This window comes from Lipotes vexillifer, unplaced genomic scaffold (genome assembly GCF_000442215.2).
Source record: "Lipotes vexillifer unplaced genomic scaffold, Lipotes_vexillifer_v1.1 scaffold1106, whole genome shotgun sequence".
NCBI classification, from domain to species: domain Eukaryota; kingdom Metazoa; phylum Chordata; class Mammalia; order Artiodactyla; family Lipotidae; genus Lipotes; species Lipotes vexillifer.
The window spans coordinates 758,609-781,865 of NW_006776601.1; the positions used below are offsets into that span (position 1 = coordinate 758,609).

The 23,257-nt window shown below is 35.6% G+C and overlaps 1 protein-coding gene across 1 annotated transcript in view; it reads right to left on the reverse strand.

Moving 5' to 3' along the window:
- STXBP5L (syntaxin binding protein 5L) overlaps window positions 1–23,257 on the reverse strand; it is a 401,935-nt gene that overhangs the window by 13,076 nt on the left and 365,602 nt on the right. The window contains exons 21-22 of the mRNA XM_007450522.1: window positions 10,812–10,982; window positions 8,320–8,559 (exon numbers count right to left, since the gene is read on the reverse strand). Coding sequence (XP_007450584.1) covers window positions 8,320–8,559; window positions 10,812–10,982 — 411 coding nt within the window. The remainder of the gene's footprint in view (window positions 1–8,319; window positions 8,560–10,811; window positions 10,983–23,257) is intronic.

Sequence of the window (23,257 nt, forward strand, 5' to 3'; positions counted from 1 at the left end):
AGGGAAAGTGGTAAACTGCAATATGTTGCTGATGTGTCAGGTAAGATGTGACTTGAGAATTGACCATTGGATTTAGCAGTGAGGTCAGTGATGACCTATATAGAGCTTTTTGTTGATTGGTGTGGGGGAAAGTTTGATTAGAATGCACTCAAGAGAGAATGGGAGAATAAAACTGGAAATAGTGAATATAACATAACTATTTCAAGGAATTTTGCACTAAAGAAAAAGAAGTGAAATGGGGCATTGTAGGAGAATAGATTCAAGGAAGGTTTTTCTCTTTTAATGGGAGAAATAACAGCATGTTTGTATGCTGATCTAGTAAAATGATGAATATTTATTATAATTATATAAAGGAAACAGGAAAAATTGCTGGATTAACTTTCTTGTGTAGGTGAAAGGGAGTAGAATCTAGTGTACAACTGGAGACATTCACCAAGTCAGGAGCTTACACAGTTTAGTCACAACAGGAGAAAAGGTAGAGACCGTGGAGATACAGACAGACAGGTTGGTAGACATGGTGGTGGCAGCTGCTGAAGTTCTTATCTGATCGTTTCAGTTTTCTCAGTGAAAGAGGACACATGGTCATTAGCTGAGATTGAAGACAGTGGAGGAGGTATGGGAGCTCTGAGGAGAGTGGAGAAAATATGCAATTATTGTTCAAGAAGGTGGACAGAGGACTACCCAGCAGCACAGGAACCCACTTGAGGTTAATGATGATTTATTTCAAAATGAGACTTTTTAGTCTGGTTATATATTCTCCAGCCATATCCAGCTACACAGATACAGAAATAAAGTAGGTAGAATTAAATTTAACCAGGATTGTGATTAACCATATTATGTATGTATGATGTTATGATTTATGATAAATATCTATTTGGTCTTTATTCCTGTTTCTGGCACAGTATTCTAAACTCCTTGGAATTGCCTGACAAGAGCAACACAGGTGTCTTTCATTTTGTTAATTAGGTGATTGGGGGCCTCACCTAAGGCTAGGGGCTTCTTGCCAGGGGAACCAACCAGGTGATTAGAGGGTTAGCACTTTCAGCCCCACCCCCCTACTTTTGGGGCGAAGAAAGAAGCAGGAGATTGAGTTCAATCACCAATGGGCAATGGTTTAATTAATCACACCTGTGTAAGGAAACCTCCATTAAAAACCCAAAAGGCGGGGGTTTGGAGAGCTTCCGGGTTGAGCAGGCAGAGCTGTGGGAGAGAGCTCTTGGAGAAGGCATGGAAGCTCCACGTCCTATCCTACGTTCCTTGCCCTAGGCATCTCTTCCATCGGATGTTCAGCTATATCCTTTTATAGGAAACTGCTAAGCAGTAAGTAAACAGTTTTTTTGATTTCTGTGAGCTGCTGTAGCAACTTAATTGAACCCGAGGAGGAGGTTGTGGAAACCTCAGGTCAGAAGAACAGGTGACTTGGGATTGGCATCTGAAAGAGGGGCGGGGGGACAGTCTCATTGGACTGAGAACTTACCCTGTGTGATCTGATACTATCTCCATGTAGATACTGTCCGAATTGAGTTAAATTGTGGAACACCCAGCTGGTGTCTCAGAGACTTGCTTGTTTGTGGAGAATACCTCCACTCATCTGGTGTCAGAAGTGTTGTGAGTGTGGTAGTCGTGTGAAAGTAAAGGAAACGCACAGGAGAAACACGGAAGGAGGAAGGACTGGCTTTTTCCCTATACAGGAGGAAAGAACATTGTTTTCTCCATCCCAGCATGCAAAACTGCATTTATACTATTATCACCTGCGGCTTGTTTAAAAGCAAATTCTCAGACTCCATCCCAGACCTACTGAATTAGAAACTCTGAGAATGGTTGTAACAAACCCTCTAAGTGATTCTGATACAGACTAAAGTGATGGCTACTGAGATGGATAATCTTTAGGTGTTTTCTCGCTCTAAAATTCAGTGATTTAGTGCTTTAGTTCAAATTTCCGTATCATTGATGAGAATTTGTTGTGAAGACAATCAAGATAAATTAATGTGAAATTAAATTTAAAAAGATAAGTGGGCTTTTCTTTGTTGAGAGATTTTTGATTACTGATTAAATCTCCTTATTAGTTACAGGTCTGTTGAGACTTTCTATTCATGATTCAGTCTTGGTCGGTTATATGTTTGTAGGAGTTTATCCATTTCTTCTAGGTTATCCTACTATATTAAGAACTATATATCTAGATCATTGGATTTTCCCAAAGAAGTACATTCTTTCAATCTCTCCATAAAAGAAGGGAGTCTGGCAAGAGTTTGAATTCATGATAGTAGCATGTGACAAAAGGGTATGTGAAATTTCATTTTTCTATAGTACCTGTAGAGAATTTTATTTTGCTTTTTTAATTCAATGAACTTAAAATATCTAAAAATCTTAATAGCTTCCCACGTGTCTAGCTATTAAGGGCTTAGACAGATTCCATGCTTTATTCAGTAGTTTCAAGTGACAGTATATCTACTTTGGGGAAAATAGAATTGCTACAAACACATTCAATACAACTAGTAATAAGAACTGTAAACAACTAATAGAGCTGCTACCTGTAAGTGGAGTGTGTATATTTGTTTCCCTGTATTAAGCTGTGATTATACTTCAGTCAAATACAATCATTATGCTTGAACTATATTCTTACTGTATTAGTTTTTAAGATATAATGCATGAATTTCACAAATATGTTTGAAATATACACATCTTATATGGAAAGGCCCTAACTAAATACTTGCATAGAGCGAAATTTCTCATCACGGTTTAGACTTAAGATGAAAAACTACATCCTTCTCATTTGATCTCCAGACAAAACCTATTAACTAGTTTCATATTATATCTGTGAGATAGCACATTCACTCATCTATACATTTGCATAAGTTAATTGTTTTTCATCAGAGAGCTGGATTTTAAAGGAATTAAATGCTAGCAAGTAAGTCTGACATAGGGAGTGGGCTGGGAAAAGTCTAGAGTAGAGGGTAAGTCTAGGAGATATTTCTTGTCAGCAGGCAAAGGACAACACAAGAATACTGTAAGAAAAAGAATAAAGGCAAGAAGATCATCTCTGATACACTTCTGCATATGAAAACAAATATATCTAAGCTTAGATGATATGTAAACAAATATATCTAAGCTTAGATAATATGTAATAAAAAACTGAATTAGTAAGTTAAAATCATATCCTTAGTATACAGAAAGGAAAATCTAGAGAAAATGAGGTAAGTCCATCTACACAAATCTTTATCTCTTACATTTAAAATTTTTCTTTATCAGCCCTTCTTTAAGTGAGGCACGTGTTCATGGGTTTTAAGTTTGTGAAACTAAAATATTTTAACCACAATCAAGTTAAACTCCTTTCTCTTTCCACTGTAATTTTTTTCCAGTTAAGTGACATTGTAGTGAATAGGCATTTCAGAAATCTGGACAAGGGGAAATTAAGATGGGGGCACATCTAGAATTTAGTAGACTTATGTACGTGATTCACGATCACTACCATGTCTAGGTTATTGAAAGCCTTCTAGGTATAGGAATGGCTCCTAGGAAAACTCCCACTATCCTGATGCAACTCAGCATTAATCTGACATGGAAGTGCAGGGCTGAAGATCATATTACAAATTATATATTATGTCAATATTAGAAATATATAGATAATGTAGAAGAAACAAGATTTGAAATTTGAAATGTCTGGATCCAAGAGCTAGTCTGTAGAAAATTCTTCCAAATCTTACAGCTCCCAAGAAACTTGATACAGGTTTTCCAAAATTTTGGCAACAAACATAAAAGTTTATATGATATCCACCAATGATAGATGATTGACAGGTAGCAAAGAGAAAAGGGAAGTGAGGAAATAAGACTGGTTGGACCAGAGAGCTGGTGCTGGGAAATAGCAGGAAATCAGATTAGAAAGGTAGAACAAAGCTGAGCTTATACAGATCACTGATTTCCAAGATTTTCAAGAAATTGCTTCTATGGGTAAGTGGTATCAGAGAATATGGTGTATAGAAATTAGGTGATGAAGACAATATTGTAATAAGACCAGTACAGAGGCCGTAAGTAAAGGGATCAGAAAAGAAACGGAAGTGATGGACGTCATCTAGGTAGTATCATGGCACTATTAACAGAAATGGGGAGAAGAGCAAGAAGAAATAGTTTGGGGGTAAAGAGAATGAATTTATTATGGAAAATCTTCAGTTTAACCATGAGTTTAAATCTCTAGTTTGATCATGAAGCATGAAAATAATTTTTTTTTACAAAGCAGTGATAGGCACTTCATGTGGCAGGATTGGTAATTACAGAATAATTTGTAGCTGGTAGCACAAAGCGTTACATAGAAATGAAATACAATTTAAAGTGAGTCTCAAAAAATTAGAGGGGTAGGAAACTTTTGGAGGTTATAAATAAGTTTATGGCATAGATTTTGGTCATGGTTTCATGGATGTATACTTGTCTCCAAACTCATCAAGGTGTTTACGTTAAATATGTACAGCTTTTTGTATGTCAATCATACTTCAATAAAGTGGCTTTAAAATTAGAATCTCAGAGACATGGACATATATATACTAACAAACGTAAGGTAGATAGCCAGTGGGAAGCAGCCGCATGGCACAGGGAAACCGGCTCGGTTCTTTGTGGCTGTCTGGAGGGGTGGGATAGGGAGGGTGGGAGGGAGGGAGACAAAGAGGGAAGAGATATGGGAACATATATATATGTATAACTGACTCACTCTGTTATAAAGCAGAAACTAACACACCATTGTAAAGCAATTATACCCCAATAAAGATGTTAAAAAAAATAAAATAAAATAAAATAAAATTAGAATCTCAGCAAATTTCTCAAAGAATTACTGTTGGAGAGTAAAATTTCTAGGGGCAGAAGTGTGGAGGGGGAGATGCGACAGAGAAGGGGAAATGTTTGCTGGTGGCATAATTTTCATTTATCTTCATCTGTATTTGGATTTTTTTACAATTAGAAAATTTAAGCACCAGCATTTGAGATAAAAAAGCATACCACGTCACAATTTTTTTTTTTTTTGTACAAACAAAAACCCCACAGATCTAGGAAGTCTTTTCCAGCTCCTTAACATGGTTGTAAGGCCCTCTAATCTTCCCCTGCCTGCTTTTCCAGCCTCAACTAGCACCATTCTATCGCTAGGCTTTGGCTGTGCCATGCTCTTTTTACCTCTTAAGTTTTTACTCAATGCTGCTTTAAATTACTCTTAAACATCAGTACTGTGCACAGCTCCCTTCCAAACCGGTCCCATTTCAGATGGCTGCTGTGTTAGAGAGGTCTTCCCCAAACCCCCCCGCCCAACCATGCTGCACAGTATTCTTTACTTTCCGGATTGTAATTTTCTGTTTACTTTTGTTCTTCCCTACATATAATCTGGGAATAAAGATCATTCTGTGTCCTGATCACCAATGTATCCCCAGTGACTAATTAATTAGTATGAGCTTGGGAAATGCATGTTGAATGAATGGATGAATAAATTTCAAAATAGATTGTATTCAACTTTGAGGAAATTGCTAGACTCAGATATATTTTTCTAGGCCAACTGATAAAAGGTAATTTAACAATGTTTTGATGGGAAGAATGCCTTCAGAGCCTGAGAACATGTCACCCACTTTAGCACTGGCAACAGAAGAGGGAAATGCCTCCTATTCCAAACCTTTAAAAATGGTTCCCATAATCTAGAGCAGTACTGACAGGGCAGGGACTAGTGGAACAGTGGAGACTAGTGGAGAGTAGATACTGGAAAGAAGGTGAAGAAGGAGTCAGGAAGTGAGATGTGAGGAAGAGGGGACAAGTTTTCTACTTCATATTTGAATTGGCTTTCTGTCATCTCTATAGTTTTTCTTTTTTAAATTCTATCAGACTATTCCACTTGCAACCCTTTCTTGTTGTAGTATATATGTATTGATTGATTGATTGCTGCGTCGGGTCTTAGTTGTGGCACCCAGGATCTTGTTGCAGTGCGCGGGCGTTGTGGTGCACAGGCTCCAGAGCACGTGGGCTCTATAGTTGTGGCCCTCGGTCTCTCTAGTTGTGGTGCATGGGCTCAGTAGTTGTGGTGCGCGGGCTTAGTTCCCCGCAGCACGTGGGATCTTAGTTCCCCGACCAGGGATCGAACCAGTGTCCCCTGCATTGCAAGATGGATTCTTAACCACTGGACCACCAGGGAAGTTCCTCTATATTTTCTTATGAAACTCCACCTTCCTTTTTTCTTTTTATTGTCATAAATTATGGCTTCCAATTAGGCTATTTCTCTTTCAGTGGTTAATTATAAAACAGATCTGAACCTAGACTCATAGTTTCCTCCCTTATAGGTACTGCTTAATAGACTTAATTTTTTTAGAGCAATCTTAGGTTTACAGAAAATTGAGCAGATAGTACAGACAGTTCCCATATGCCCCCTTTGTCCTTTCCTGTTATTAACATCTTGTAGTGTGGTACATTCGTTACAACTGATGAAGTGATACTGATATATTAACTAACATCTTGAAAGAATGGAATACTGACATAGAAACTTGAAGATAGCTTCTCATTGTCTCTATTTAAATGGATTAGGAAAGAGTACACAAATATTTATGAACCAGATGCCAGAATATTAAGTTAAATCTATGCTTATTTTGTATTTTGCCATCATTTTAAGTCTAAGTCTATTTGCTAAGAATGTTGAAGAACTTTCTTATAGTACTGAGAGATCCATTAAATTAGTTCCAGACACTTGTTTATTTCTATGCTTGTGGCATAGAAAACCACATTCGTTAGAAAATCTCTTATTAGAAAACTTTCACTCACAGTTGTAAACTTGTGTATACAGGAGTTTGATTTTTACCTTTAAATTTGAAGAATACATGGCATATATTAGGTATCCAATCTGTATACAAATTTATTGAGTTAAATAATGGATTGAATTAATACTTAAAAATTCATTTTGACCTTACTGATCTGTCTCTCTCTCAACCAGTATAAGAGAATTATACATATTTCCTTAAAATTAGAACTATAATAAAAGATATTTTCTTATTGTGAAATATGTTTACAATTAAAATCTAGTGATCCTAACAGATTAACTTTTAAAATACGGTGCATGTTATGGGCTGCATTTTGTCCTCCCCCACGCCAAATTCATATGTTGAAGGCCTAAACTCCATTGCCTCAGAATGTAACCATATTTGAGACAGAGCCTTTAAAGAGGTGATTAAGTTAAAATGAGGCCGATAGGGTGGGCCCTCATCCAAACTGTCGAATGCCTTTCTAAGAAGAGATTAGGAAACATGGGGAGACACCAGGGGTACAAGCACACAGAGGGACAGCCACGTGAGAATATGGTGAGAGGGTGGCCAACTGCAAGCCAAGTAGAGAAGCCTCAGAAGAAACCAGCCCTGCCAACACCTTAATCTTGGGCCTCCAGAAGTGTGAGAAAATAAACTTATGTTTTTTAAGCCATACACACACAAAATACAATATGTTTATCTGAATTTGCCTCACTAGTAGAGAGCTGACTATTCTACCTACAGTAAGTTACAATCCATCTATATGAATTTAGCATACCAGTTAACAAAGAAAACAGAACTCTATCTAACCTACCATGCCATATATGTGTTCTTTTAAAATAAAATCCCTTATCCTATATATTAATAAAATTATTTTTACTTAATAAATGTTTTTCAGATAACTTTTACTCTCTTTTCTATATATGAAAAAACTATTGACCAGAATAAATTTTAAAATACTCAAAGGAATAACAGAAGGAATCACACATCTCTTCAAAAGGAAAAAGACAAGTCAAGTAGGAGGAGAATACAACATATACTTTAGCAACAATACTCATAACATGGGTCAAATTCTCTAGGTACTAGGATAAAAAGGGAAGAAATTGTGTGGCATGGCTTCAAAACAAGATGGGCACAGATTATCAAAGAATTCAGAAAGCCACCTCAAGTCAGACTGCTTCCAACTTAATCATCTGAGTTCTTTAAGGATGATGTAAAACACTCATAGGCTCTGATCTGGCATGTAACTTTGGAGAAATGCTTCAATTCATTAAAAATTTTAAACTTTCGCTTTAAGGCTTTCCTAAATGCTTTTCAGAAACTTATTTCCCAAGGCATTGTTTAGGTTGGGAGTTCCACAATTTATTACCATAGAAATGGTTGACTATTTTGCCCTGCAAGTAAGCTGCAATACTTGGGATAGTATATGATTTATAAAATTCTTAATAGTTCCTATTATACAGAATACTTAAATCTTTGCTCCAGATCAATACAAATTAAATGTTTTAAAATACCATATATTTAAATTTGAAAAAGTAGCAATGACGGAATAAATAAAAACTCTTACCACTTGGCAATACCATGACTGGCTCTGTAAATCTTTGTTCATCTGCTGAAGGTAGGTTTAGGGAGATGATTAACACCATTCCCAGACTAGTTCCAACAAACAAACAAGGGGAGATAGTACAGTCATTTTTCCGAACAAAGGACTCCATGAAGTATAGTGCTGTAATCGCTTCTTTAGAATCTTTGTCAATACTGGAGATGCTAGAGCTTCTAGAGCGATTATAGGAATTTTCTCGACTTTCTATGGAAATTTAAAAACCAAAAATTTAGTTTTAGTGTGTTTCCAGAACAAGTAAAGTCAAACTTAGTAGGTGAAAACCAAAATTATGGGGGAGAAGTAGAATTTGATTCGTTGTTAACTGATCTGTAAGGCAGTTTATCCAGTTCACCAGCTTATTTTGAAGACGAAGAGACAAGTCCAGAAGTGTAAATCATAAACTTAGGAAGAGCTGGGACTAGACCTTGAGTCTCCAGAGTTCCAGTCCACTGTGTTTTTCTCTCTACCTCACCTTACAAGTTAGTTGAAATTCTCTAATCTAGAAAAAAAAGATGTTTAGTCTAAATAGTTAAGGTTACAAGAACTTCTGGTGCAGTTTTAATTATGTTTCCCTCCTATCTCTCAATTGTTGGAAGTACTTCTAATGATTTCTTGACAATTCCCACTTACTGACAACATTGTGGCTACTTACCTGAAGGGTCACAAATGTTCTGTGGTAAATACATTCCTCTGATTTTGTTATATTTGGAGTAATTAAAATTGTAAAAATTGAACTATTTATATTTACACCAAGACTAAAGAGCAAATGTTATCTCCCTGAACTAGTTACAAGCTGCCTACTTTGAATCCAAATACAGTCTTGGCTTTGCCTAGGGCCAAATACAGAGTTGGAGACAATGCCACCCCACCGATAATCTTTCTGAGAGGGCTTCAGCCCACTTAAAGGAAACAAGGTGGTTTCAGGCTCTCCTGCTCATCAACTCTTACACATGTGTACACTCCAACAAGCAGAAACTCACCACCTCAGGTAAATATTAGGAAGGTTGTGTTGTTCATATAATCACTCCAGAGTACAAGTTCCTCATATTCCTCTTTCTACTGCCTTCCCTCTCCTTTCCTTTTTGATAGGTATAAGTGTGACTCATTTTTATAAAAAGAGATAATATAATATATAAATAAAATAATATACAATAAAACCAAATATAAGTTCCCCAGACTATCCCTTTTTCTACAAACCAAAATATAATATTCCTAATTTTCCCCTTCTATCCCTCAGCAAGTTTATACAAATAATTGTTTGTAATAGAATTTAGATCTGAGAGGGAGCTTGGATATAATCTATATATTTTACAGATTTGGAGACAGAGACATAGAGTTAAGTAATTTTCCCAGAATCAACAAGTTAGAGGCAGAAATGTCTAAAACTCAAAATTCCCAATTCAATCCAGTGATTAAAAGTACTACTTCCTTTATAACCTTTACATTTTGCTTCCATTATAACATTCCTAGCTAATGTTTCTAGGTTGCTATTTATGGGCACCTGTGAGAGAAGATCATCTGGACCAGATTTAGTATGGCATAGTGTTAAAGGAAAAAACTAAAAATTTTCTTTTCTTACTTGGCCAAGCCGCATGGCATGTGGGATCTTAGTTCCCCAACCAGGGATCGAACCCATGCTCCCTCCAGTGGAAGTGCAGAGCCTTAACCACTGGACCACCAGGGAAGTCCCTAAAAATTTTATTTTAAAAATTTGAAGAATAATATAGATCATTACTACCAAGTTTTCTGAGGGGTGGTAATGGTGAATTACTTTATAGCATAGAATTACCATAGCACATTCCTAAGATTATTTTTTCCTATTTCTAGTCCCAAAGCTTTTTATCAGCAAGACAATAGCAGCAGTTACAGGACTCCCTTTGTGTGTGTGTGTGTGTGTGTGTGTGTGTGTGTGTGTGTGTGTGTGTGTGTGTCTTAATTTTAGGCCTTCTGGCTCTTGTACTTTACTCCCTGCCCCTAACAGTAATTCCATAAGTAAGCAAATAATCCTCCCTTTTTCAAACATATGAAGATGAGACTGCAAACTTTAGAATTTAATGTCTTCCCTTTTTCTTGGTCACATTCACTTAACAGTTAAGGAAACTAAGGTTATAAGACTTTAAATAACTATCTACAGATAGAGACACTAAGAGGCTTACCATTGAGATGGAAAGAAACTGGGAGTGCAGATTAAGACATAGGTCTCACTTTGTACAGAGAAGGTGAAATCCTACTCATAAACAGCCATTCTGGTTTTAGAGATGCAAGCCATTCTGGTAGTGAGAAGTGGATTTGGAGTCATGGCCACTGCTCGACCAGGTTCTCAGCTGCTCACTGTCTAGTTGACCATAGTTTTTCAGATCTTTCACACCTGACCACCATCCCTTATCCTCCAGCTCCTGTTACTGTGGTATGTCAAATTTTAATTGTATCCACAAAAATTTGTATGTTTAACCTACCTTCTGTTGAAACTGGCAAAGAAACCTCCATGCAAGCAGCTGACTGTGCTTTTCGAAATGGTGGTCTTCCAGGACCCCAGCGATTTATTTTTGAAACATCAGCACTGGAAAGACGTTTTCCAGAACTGCAACTCTGAGAAGTTGGACTTGTGCAGTGTCCATTTACATGATCTGTACCAAGAGGAAGAAGGCAGCATAAATATCATAATTAAATCTTAATATAAAGGAATCTGAGTGTGTAGATTAATAAATGAAGAGAATTCCTTTTTTCAAGACATATAAAGATGGCTAAGTCTGTGCTATTTTAGTATTTAGTCACAATTTCAATTTTGCCAAAATATTTAGCCAAATTTTTCATGATATTTATTAAATATGATTCATTTTTAAAATTTGACTAGTTAACATAGTTTAAAATTTATTCTATGTCCTCATTATATATTCTGCCATTTAATAGCAATAAAAAATAGGTTATAGTATTAGACTTTCTTTTGCATAATTTTTTTTTTTTTTTTTGCGGTACGCGGGCCTCTCACTGTTGTGGCCTCTCCCGTTGCGGAGCACAGGCTCCAGACACGCAGGCTCAGCGGCCATGGCTAACGGGCCCAGCCACTCCGCGGCATGTGGGGTCTTCCCAGACTGGGGCACGAACCCGTGTCCCCTGCATCGGCAGGCGGACTCTCAACCACTGCGCCACCAGGGAAGCCCTCTTTTGCATAATTTAAATATATACCTGTTTATATAAATTTTGGAAGAACTTCAAGTGCTTAGAGTTTAAAATATAGAATGGAAGCATTTTACTGTGAAGTTGAGAATGGTACATAAGAATACTGACCCTACAGCTAGACTGCCTGGGCTCAAATCCCAGTTCTACCACCTACTAGTTGTACAAATTATTGAAGACTTCACATTTTAGTTCCTTTTGTAAATTGGGACTATTATTATCTAGCTCAGGGATTTTTTGTGATAACACATGTCACATGCCAGAATACTTCCTGGTATGTGGTAAACTCTGAACAAAAATTAATTATTACTGTCATTCTTGTTCCAGAGTATTAAAACTGCTCAGGTCTAAGACAAAATAGTACTGTTTATTTAGAGCCTGTGAGTTTAGCTCAGTTCTGGTATAATTTAAAAACTTGGAAATAATTGCACTAAAATGTTCTTAATGCTAACACACAGTATTTGAAACACAGTCTCATAGTTCTACAATATTCAGAATGCATTTTAAAATGTGCTTCTTTGGTTACTCAAAGGACAATAAATAGAGAAGAATCATGTTTAATGTCCATATTGGACATGGGGAACTGGCACTCAGTGTCCCCTCCATTATAGGCTTTAGGTATTGAACAATTTGAAAACTTAAAATTATACATTCCCTGGATCCCCTTGCAGCTAGTGCAAAGATGAGAATTAGGTTTCAGTATTTAAATGCTCTAGTGTGTTTTACTTTTTTTTTTTTTTTTTCGGTACGTGGGCCCTCTCACTGTTGTGGCCTCTCCCGTTGTCGGAGCACAGGCTCCGGACGCGCAGGCTCAGCGGCATGGCTTACGGGCCCAGCCGCCCCGCGGCATGTGGGATCTTCCCGGACCGGGGCACGAACCCGTGTGCCCTGCATCGGCAGGCGGACCCTCAACCACTGCGCCACCAGGGAAGCCCTACAGTGGGTTCTTATTAGTTATCTATTTTACACATATTAGTGTATATATGTCAATCCCAATCTCCCAGTTCATCACACCACCACCCCAATACCTCTGCCCATTTTTTAAATCAGATTGTTTGTTTTTTGTTACTGAGTTGTATGACCTCTTTATATAGTTTGAATATTATCCCTTATAAGATATATGATTTGCAAATATTTTCTCCCATTCTGTAGGGTGACTTTTCATTTGTTGATGGTTTCATTTGTTGTGCAGAAGCTGTTTTAGTTTGATGTAGTGTCAAATCCCCAAAAAAAATTAATGCTAAGACTGATGTCAAAGAGCATATTGCCTATGTTTTCTTCTAGAAGTTTTAAGGTTTCAGGTCTTACATTCAAGTCTTTAATCCATTTTGAGTTGCTTTTCTGCATGGTGTAAAACAGAGGTTAAGTTTCATTCTTTTGCATGTAGCTGTCCAGTTTTCCCAGCACCAGAATATTTTGAAAGAGAGTACTTTCCCTATTGTATACTCTTGGCTTCTTTGTTGTAAATCAGTTGACCATATATGCATGAATTTATTTCTGGGATCCCTCTTCTGTTCCATTGATCTGTGTCTGTTTTTGTGCCAATACCATATTGTTCTGATTGCTATAACTTTGTAATAGTTTGAAACCAGAAAATGTGATGCCTCTAGCTTTGCTCTTCTTTCTCAAGATTATTTTGACTCTTTGGGGTCCTTCGTGGTTCCATACAAATTTTAGGATTGTTCAATTTCTGTGAAAAATACCACTGGAATTTTCATAGGGGGTTGCATTAAATCTGTATGGACGTTTAAAAAATATTAATTCTTCTAATCCATGAGCACGGAATATCTTTCCATTTATTTGTGTTTTATTCAATGTCTTTCATTAACATCTTATTTTTAGTGTCTAGATCTTTCAACTCCCCGGTAAAATCTATTCCTGGATATTTTATTCTTTTCTTAACTTCTCTGATAATTTGTTGTTGGTGTATAGAAAGATAATTGACTTCTTTGTTTGTTTGTTTGTTGCGGTATGCGGGCCTCTCACTGTTGTGGCCTCTCCCATTGCGGAGCACAGGCTCCAGATGCGCAGGCTCAGCGGCCATGGCTCCCAGGCCTAGCCACTCTGCAGCATGTGGGATCTTCCCGGACTGGGGCACGAACCTGTGTCCCCTGCATCAGCAGGTGGACTCTCAACCACTGTGCCACCAGGCAAGCCTGTAATTGACCTTTATATATTGATTTTCTATCTTGGAATTTTGCTGAATTTGTTGATTAGTTCTAACAGTTTTTGGTGGAGTCTTTGTGGTTTTCTATAAAGATTATGTCATCTGCAAATAGAGAAAGTTTTACTTCTTCTATTCTGATTTGGATGCCCTTTATATTTCTTGCCTTATTGCTCTGGCTAGAACTTCCAGTATTATGTTAAATGAAAGTGGCGAGAATGGGCATCCTTGTCTTATTCCTGATCTTGGAGGAAAGGCTTTCAGCTTTTCCCTTCTAAGTACGATGTTAGTTGTGGCCTTGTCAATTTATGGTCTTCAGTATGTGTTGAGGCACATTCCCTCTATGCTCTCTTTGTTGTGAATTTTTATTAAAAACAGATACTGAATTTTGTCAAACGTTTTTCCTGCATCTATCAAGATGATCATATAATTTTTATTCTTCATTTTGTTAATATGATATATCACATTAATTTGCATATGTTGAAACATCCTTTCATCCCTGGAATAAATTCTACTTGATCATAAGATCCTCTTAATGTATTGCTGAATTTGGTTTGATAATATTTTGTTGAGGATTTTGTATCTATGTTCATCAGTGATATTAGCCTGTTATTTTCTTCTCTTGTAGTGTCCTTTTCTGGTTTTGGTATCAGGGTAATATTGGCCTTGTAAAACGAGTTTGGAAGTGTTCCCTCCTCTTCTATTTTTTGGAAGAATTTGAGAAGGAGTGTTATTAATTCTTTTAATGTTTGGTAGAATTGACCAGTGAAGAGGTGTTTGATTACTAATTTAATCTCTTTACTAGTAACTGGTCTGTTCAGATTTTGTATTTCTTCATCACTTGGTCCCAGGAGGTTGTATCTAAAAATTGATCTATTTCTTCTAGGTTCTCCAATTTGTTGGCATACAGTTTTTCATAGTAGAATGTTACGATTCTTTGTATTTTTGTGGTACCAGTTGTAACATCTCCTCTTTCATTTCTGACTATTTATTTTAGTCCTCTCTTCTTTGAATCTGGCTAAAGGTTTGTATATTTTGTATTTTCAAAAACCAGCTCTTTGATCTTTTCTACTGTCTTTTTAGTCTCTATTTCATTTATTTCTGTTCTGATCTTTATTTCCTCCCTTCTACTAATTTTGGGCTTCATTTGTCCTTCTTTTTTCCAGTCCTTGAGGTATATTGGGTTGTTTGAGATTTTGTTTCTTAATGTAGGCATTTATCACTATGAACTTCCCTCTTAGAACTGCTTTTGCTGCATACCAGAAGTTTTGTTATATTGTATTTCCATTTTCATTTGTGTCACGAGATTTTAAATTTTTCTTTTGATTTATTTGACACATTAGTTGATTTTCTGTCTGGATGAACTGTCCTTTGATGAAATTGGGATATTCCCCTACTATTTCTACTGTTGTCTATTTCTGCCTCTATAACTCTTAATACTTATTTATTTATTTTTAAGTTGGGCTGGCCAAAAAGTTCATTCAGGTTTTTCCATAAGCTGTTATGGGAAAACCCAAATGAACTATTTGGCCAACCCAATAAATCCATTCAGCCACTCTTTGTCTTTTCATTGAATAATTTAGTCCATTTGTATTTAGAGAAACAACTGATAGGTATGAACTTACTGCCATTTTGTTAATTGTTTTCTGGCTGTTTATAAGTGCTGCTTCTTTCTTCTCTTGCTCTCTTCCTTTGTGATTGGATCCTTTCCTGTAGTGGTATTAGATTTCCTTTCTCTTTTATGTATATAATATAAGTTTTTGCTTTGTGGTTACCATGAGGCTTATATAAACCATTATTTTAATTCCTTAAAACTTGATGTATTTTTTGACACATAACATTGTACCTCTGTGTCCATGGGTTCCACATCCATGGATTCAACCAACCACGGAACCCTCAGGTATGGAGGGCCAACCATACTATGACATTTTATAAAAAGGACTTGAGCATCTGCAGATTCTGGTATCAGCATGGAGTCCTAGAACCAATCCCCCAGTGATACCAAGGAACAACTGTATTAGTTTTAGGTATACAAACATATTTATAACAGTCTATTTTAAGTTCATAACAACTTAAGTTCAAATGCATTCTGAAGCTGTACATTTTTAACCTCCCTCCCACATTTTGTATTTTTGGCATCACAATTTACATCTTATTATCTTGTGTATCCTTTAAGAAAGGATTTTAGCTATAGTTATTTTTACTACTTTTGTCTTTTAGCCTTCATACTAGATTTATAAGTGATTTACCCACCTCCATTACAACATTAGGTTATTCTTAATTTTACTATATATTTACTTAGTGAGATTTATACTTTCATATGTTTTCCTGTTACTAATTAACACCCTTTTGTTTCAAATTAAAGAAATCTCTTTAATAATTTTTTCAAGACGAGTCTAGTGGTGATGAACTCTTTCTGCTTTTGTTTGTTTGGAAAACTCTTTACCTCTACTTCAATTCTGAAGAACAACTTTTCTGAGTAGAGGTTACTTATTTGGCAGTTTTCTTTTTTTCTTCTTTCAGCACTTTGAATATATCATGCCACTCCATGATGGCCTACAAATTTTCTGCTAATAAATCTGCTAATAGTCTTATGGGAAATTCCATTGTAGATAATAAGTTGTTTTTCTCTTGTTACTTTTAAGATTCTGTCCTTGTCTTTAACTTTGGACAATTATGTGTCTTGATATAGGTCTCTTTGAATTTGTCTTATTTTGAACTTTCTGGGCTTCCTGGATCTAGATGTCTGTTTCCTTCCCCAGATTAGGGAAGTTTTCAGCCAGTATTTCTTCAAATAAGTTTCTTCCTTTTCTCTTTCTTCTCCATCTGGGATCCCTATAATGCAAATGCTGGTCCACTGGATGTTGTCCTATAAGTCCCTTAAGTAATCTTCACTCTCTTTTTTGTCTGATTGTATGAAATCCACTCTCCTGTCTTACAGTTCACTGATCCTTTTTCTGCTCCATCCAGTCTACTGCTGAATGCCTCTATTTTTCTGTGCAGTTATTGTATTCTTCAGGTTTGTGATTTCTTTTTGCTACTTTCATATATTTTCTATCTCTTTGTTTAAATTCATTGTTCAATGCATTGTTCTTATTTTGAACACTTTATCAAGTAAGTCACTTATCTATGTTTCACTCAGTTCTGTTTCTGGAGTTTACCTTTTTCTTTTGTTTGGATTATGTTCCTGTTTCTTTGTTTTCCTTGTGTTGGTTTCTACACAATAGACAAAGCTGTGGCCTCTCCCAGGCTTGATGGAGTGGCATTTTATAGGAGGTGACCCTTAGCATTCAGCCTGGCATGAGCTCTTGGTAGTCTCTAAATCCTTTGTGATTGTCCAAGCCCATTTTTGTTCTTAGTGGCTCCCAGTATTTGAGAGTATGCCAAGACCTGTTTCCGCATGGGTATTTTCTCATTCATCCAATGTTTAGAAGTTAATCAGCTACTTCTGGACATCTTTCAGAGGAAATTCCTCCATTTAGAGCTTTAGATTTGGTGTATCAGTGGGAGGAGGTGAGTTCAAAAGTCTGCTATGTTGTCATCTTGGACCATAACTTGAAATAACAAAAAATTGTAACATTAAAATGCCAGTATATCCTGATTGATGATGAAGAAGCGAACTGACACCTTACCCTGCACCATATAAGTAAGTGTTCACTTCAAGTCCCATGTTAAGAGTGGGAAGAGTGTGTGTGTGGGGGTGAACCCACACTGTATGCTGAGAAACAAATAAGAAAGAAATTAGTCTGTCTAAATAGTCTCCAAAGAGATGAAATCTTGAGTTGCTAATTGCTCATTGCTTAACAAAACGTTGTAATTCCTGAAATTTGCAAAACGAATGTCTAAAGATATAATAATCATGTGGGTAAAATCATCCCCCCTCTCCCAGTATGAACAAATTTACCTCAACTTTGAAAAAGCTTATGAGTGTTTTGTTTCTTTGAAACACGTGCTGTAATTTACATTCAGTGAGCCAGTTTTTCAAATTCTGAACTTCCTTGTAAAACACTTGCAAACCAATAATCACTTCTTAATGTTTTTGTGTCTGAATATTCCTTTCACAGTGAACTGTACATACAGTATATATTTTCTAAGTCATGTGAAAACTTATAATGAATAATTTGAATCTATTCCTTTTGAGGGGGAAATATCCTAATACATTGAGTTTAAATTGTTTGGTTAAAAAGATTAAGACTGAGTTTTATTATTGTATATACTATGCAATGTTATGCTCTAACAGTGTTCTCTGGATACTGCAGTATCCACCTCCAGTTTACTTTTCTTTAAAATAACTTTTAATTTTAAAATTTTAGCTTAATTCCCTCAGAGTCCCACCTCCCATTTAGACAGAGTATTAATATTTTCTTTGAGTATCCTTCCAGAATCAATCTAATCATTTTTCAAAAGAAGTGGAAGCACATTTCACAATATTTTGTACCTTAATATTTTTTCCATTTCACACTGCGCCTTGGAGACCATTCTACATAGATATACATAATTGTTTTTAGTATAGTATAATAGTTTACATAGGGACAAAGTATCCATTTTTAGGGCTATATAACAATTAATTTGACTATTTTCTTATTAATGAACATTAGGCTTTCAGCCTTTACTATTTCAAAACAAACTTTAATGACCATAGTAATACTTCTTTGTACACATGCATGATTATATCTGTAGAATGAATTCTCAGAATTGAAATTGCTTGGCAAAAGAATATGCATTTTAAATTTTGGTTGCAAATGGTTTCCAAAATTGGTTAACCAATTTACATTCACACCAACAGTATATGAGAACTCCAGTCTCCCAACATCTTCACTAACATTTCGCTTTATACAATTCTTTGATATTTGTTGATCTAATAGGAAAAATACTGTTTTAATATTCATTTCTTTAATAATGAGTGTTGGATACCTTTTTATTCTAAAGACACTTAGATTTCTTTGTGAACTACCAGTACTTAACCTTTGTAAATTTGTCCAGTGTTTTCTTCCATTTCTTGTTTATGTATGAGCACTTTGCACATTACAGAAACTAGTCTTATCTGTCAAATTATTGCACTGTCATTTGTATTTTTTCTATATTTTTCTATAATCAAATTTATCAACTTTTTTGTTTTGTTTTTACATGGGTATTGAATTTTATGCCATCTTTAGCAAAGCCTAAATATTTCTCATGTTTTCTTCTAGCACTTTTCATGGTTTTTCTCTATACATTTATATTTTTATCATCTAGAATTTATTTTGGCTTAAGGAGATTACTTTTCAGATGCCCAGTTACTCATCCCCAAAACATTTATTAAATGACCTATCTTTATTTATTGAATGGCCTACCTGATTTTCAAGACTACTTATTTACAATGACAAAATTTATGTATGCATTTGGGTCTCTTTCTGGATTTTCTGCTTTGTTCTACTGATTGAACTTTCTATACATCAGTACCAGAAATGGTATAATTATTAGTAGATACATAATATATTTTAAACAGTAATTTAATACTGTATTTAACTATCTGGTGGGGCTAGACCAGATAGTTATGACTTGTTTTTCAGAATTTTCCTGGCTATCTTACATGTTGACATTTTCAGATGAATTTTAAAATCACCTTTTATTCCTCTGAAAAGTCAGTAGATTTTTCTACTGTTATTTTCAGTAGAATTATTTATTTCTAAAGTATAAAATGTACACCAATTTTAAGTCTTCTTATCCAAAAGGAAGAAAGCAATGTATGTCTTATCATTAATTCAAGTCCTTTAAATGTTCTTTAATAGAGGTTAAAATCATTTTCACGTAGATCCTATGGATTCAAGTTTATTACTACATATTATCTTTTTGATAGCATTATAAATGTGGTTTTCCCCATTTTAAAGTTGATGTTTGTTTATTTACTACTGGGGTATGAATCTGTAATCAGCCACATCACTGAATACTCTATTTTTATTAGTTTTCAGTTGATTCTCTTGAGATTTCAGGTATAAAATTTTATCCCCTGTAAGTATAATACTTTTTATTGCATTCTTTTGAATACATACACATAATATATCTTTCCTTTATATAATTTCATTGGCTAGAACTTAAAATGTAAGCTAACAGTCTACAGATGGTAAACTCTTAATTTTTGGATGTCTGAACAAGTCATTGCTCCCCCTCATTCTTGGATGATAGATTCTTATTTGACAATTACGTTCCTCAGCAGAGGTTGAGATATAATTGACATACTGCACATATTTAAAATTGACAACCACTAATCTGTTCTTAATCTCACAGTAAAAATAACAAATATATCCATCACCTCTGGTCAGTTTCCTCATTTCTATTTGTAATCCCTCTATCCTGCCTCTCCCCATTGGCGCTCTACTCTCAACAACCACTGATGTACTTTCTGTTACTATACATTAATTTACATTTCATAGAATTTTATATTAGAGCATCATACAACTTATACTTGATTTTGTCTGGCTTCTTTTACTCACTATGATTAGTTTGAGATTCCACCATGTTGTTGTATGTATCAAGAGCTCATTTCTTTTTATCGCTGAGGAGTATTTGACTGTATGGATATGCCACAATTTGCTTAACTATTTACCTGCTGATGAATATTTGGGGCGTTTCCAGTCATCAATTATCTTTTAAAGAGATTTACAAACTAAGTAAGTTATTGTTTTTACATACTCATGCATTTACCATTTCCAGTGCTCTTCATTTCTGTGAGATCTAGATTTCCCTCTGGTATTATTTTCCTTTCTTTCCAGAAGGACTTCCTATAATATTTCTTGTAGTGCTGATTTTCTAGTGCTGGATTCTTTTAGCTTTTGGGTCTGTAATGTATTTTACCTTCACTTTTCAATGATATTTTGTCAAGTACAGAAATGTAGATTGACAATTTCTTTCAGTACTTTAAATATGTTCTTCCACTGTCTTCTAGCTTGTATAATTTGAGGAGAAGTATGCTGTTATTTGTTCCTCTATATGTTAATATATATATATATATATTTTTTTGGCTGGCTTGTTTTTTATGACTTGATTATGATGTGCTTTGGCGTAATTTTCTTCATGTTTCTTATGCTTGAAGTTCATTGAATTTTTTTGATCTGTGGATTTACATGTTCATCAAATTAGAAAGATTTTTGGCATTACTTTTTCAAACATTTTTTTCTGTCCCATCATTTCTTTCCTCTCCTAGGAATCCTATTGCATGTTTATTAGGCAACTTGAAGTTGAACAATAGATTGCTCATTCTCTGTTCACTGATTTTGGTCTTTTTCTTCCTTTGTGTCATTTTGGATGGTAAATCTTTGAGTTCAACAATGTTTTCTTTTTCAGTGTCAATTCTGATGTTAATTCTGTCCAGTGTATATTTCATCTCATAGGTATTTTTCACTTCTATAAGTTTAATTCAGGTCTTCTTTATATTTTCCATGTCTCTTCTTTACATGCTGGTGCTTTCCTCTATTTCCTTGAATGTATGAGGTACAGATCTTCGAGTTATGAGGGGGTTAAGTCCCAATAAAGCCATCATAAATTGAATATATCCTATGTCGAAAATGCATTTAATACATCTAACCTACCAAACAACATAGCTTAGCCTAGCCTACCTTAAATATGCTCAGAACACTTATATTAGCTTACAGCTGGGCAAAATAATTTAACACGAAGCCTATTTTATAATAAAGTGTTGAATATCTCATGTAATTTATTGAATACTATGCTGACAGTGAAAAACAAAATGTTTGTATGGGCACTGAATGACTAGAAGTGTATCAGCTGTTAACCCTCATGATCATGTGGTTGACTGGGAGCTGTGACTCACTGTTGCTGCCCAGCATCACAAGAGAGTATTGTACTGCACATTTCTAGCCTGGGAAGAGATCAAAATTCAAAATTTGAAGTATGGTTTCTACTGAATGTGTATTGCTTTTGCATCATCATAAAGTTGAAAAATTGTAAGTTGAACCATTGTAAGTCAAGGATCATCTGTATATTTACAATAGCTGATTTAATGTCCTTGTCCACTAATTTTATCCTATGTGTCACTTCTGGGTCAGTTTCTACTGACTGATATTTTTTCTTTATCAATTGTATTTTCCATTTATCATGGATTGTATTTTCCTGTTGACATGGTATCATTGCCTGGATGCCTGTGTTATTAAGTGCTATTTGTTTTCTATTCTTTAGATATTGATTTTTGTTCCAGGGCACAGTGTTTTTTAGAAATCGTACAGTTGTTTGCTTTTTATTTTGAAATAAATATATAACCACACCAAGTTCCCAAAAAGTATACAGGATAGCAGTATAGCTTGTGGGTAAGTGAAATGAATGGCAGTAGTAATACAAGTAACAGGAGGGAGAAATTAGGAATATTTTGTTATTATAAGGTACTTTCACTATCCATGAAGCAGTACAGTATTATTTAAAAGTGGACTTGTATCTGTTGTAAATGTATATTGCAAACTTTAGGGCAACTGCTAAAAAAAAAAGTAAAAAAGAGAAGTATAATTGATAAGCTAAGAAAGGAGAGGAAAAGGAATCATATAAAATGCCTAATTCAAACCACAAAAAGAAGAAATAAGTGGAAAAAGAAAACAGAAACAAGAAGGGCAATGAATAGAAAGTAACAACTGTGGTAGACATTATTCCAACTATATAACCACTTTAAATGTCAATTGTCTAAATACATCAATTAAAAGACAGACTATCAAAGTGATTCAAAAAATGGGACCCAGGGCTTCCATGGTGGCGCAGTGGTTGAGAGTCTGCCTGCCGATGCAGGGGACACGGGTTCGTGCCCCGGTCTGGGAGGATCCCACATGCTGTGGAGCAGCTGGGCCCGTGAGCCATGGCCGCTGAGCCTGCGTGTCCGGAGCCTGTGCTCCACAGTGGGAGAGGCCACAACAGTGAGAGGCCCGCATACCGAAAAAAAAAAAAAAAATGGGACCCAACTTTATGTTGTCTACAAGAAATTTAAGGATACATATATAGATTAAAAGTAAACAGAGAAAGATATACCACCCTAACATTAATCAATAGATTAATAGCTGTATATATACATACATATATATACATACACACATATATATATATATATAAGATCGGAAGTATATATATATATATATAAATTTGCTTTAGGATGGTGAGGAACATTGTTAGACCAGTGACCCCATAAACATTGGCCCAATGCCCCCCATAAGCATTGGCCCGATGCCATACTTCATTTGTTGTGAAATGAGTTCCTTGATGAAAAGTAATGCTATGCAGAATATCATAATAAGGCATTCTGTAAGCCCATGGATAATAGTTCTAGTAGAAGCACTCCATTCAGGGAAGGCAGATCCATATCCAGTGTAAGTGTCTATTCTAGTAAGAACAACATGCTGTTCCTTCCATGATGAAAGTTCAGTGTCATCAACCTGCCACCAGGTAACTGATCACCTGAGACATGGTGCCATATTGGAGACAGTGTTGATTTTTGCTGTTGTCATAATGGGCACTCAACAGTGGTTGTAGTCAAGATGACCTTGGTGAGTGGAAGTCCATGTTGCTGAGCCCATGCATAACCTGCAT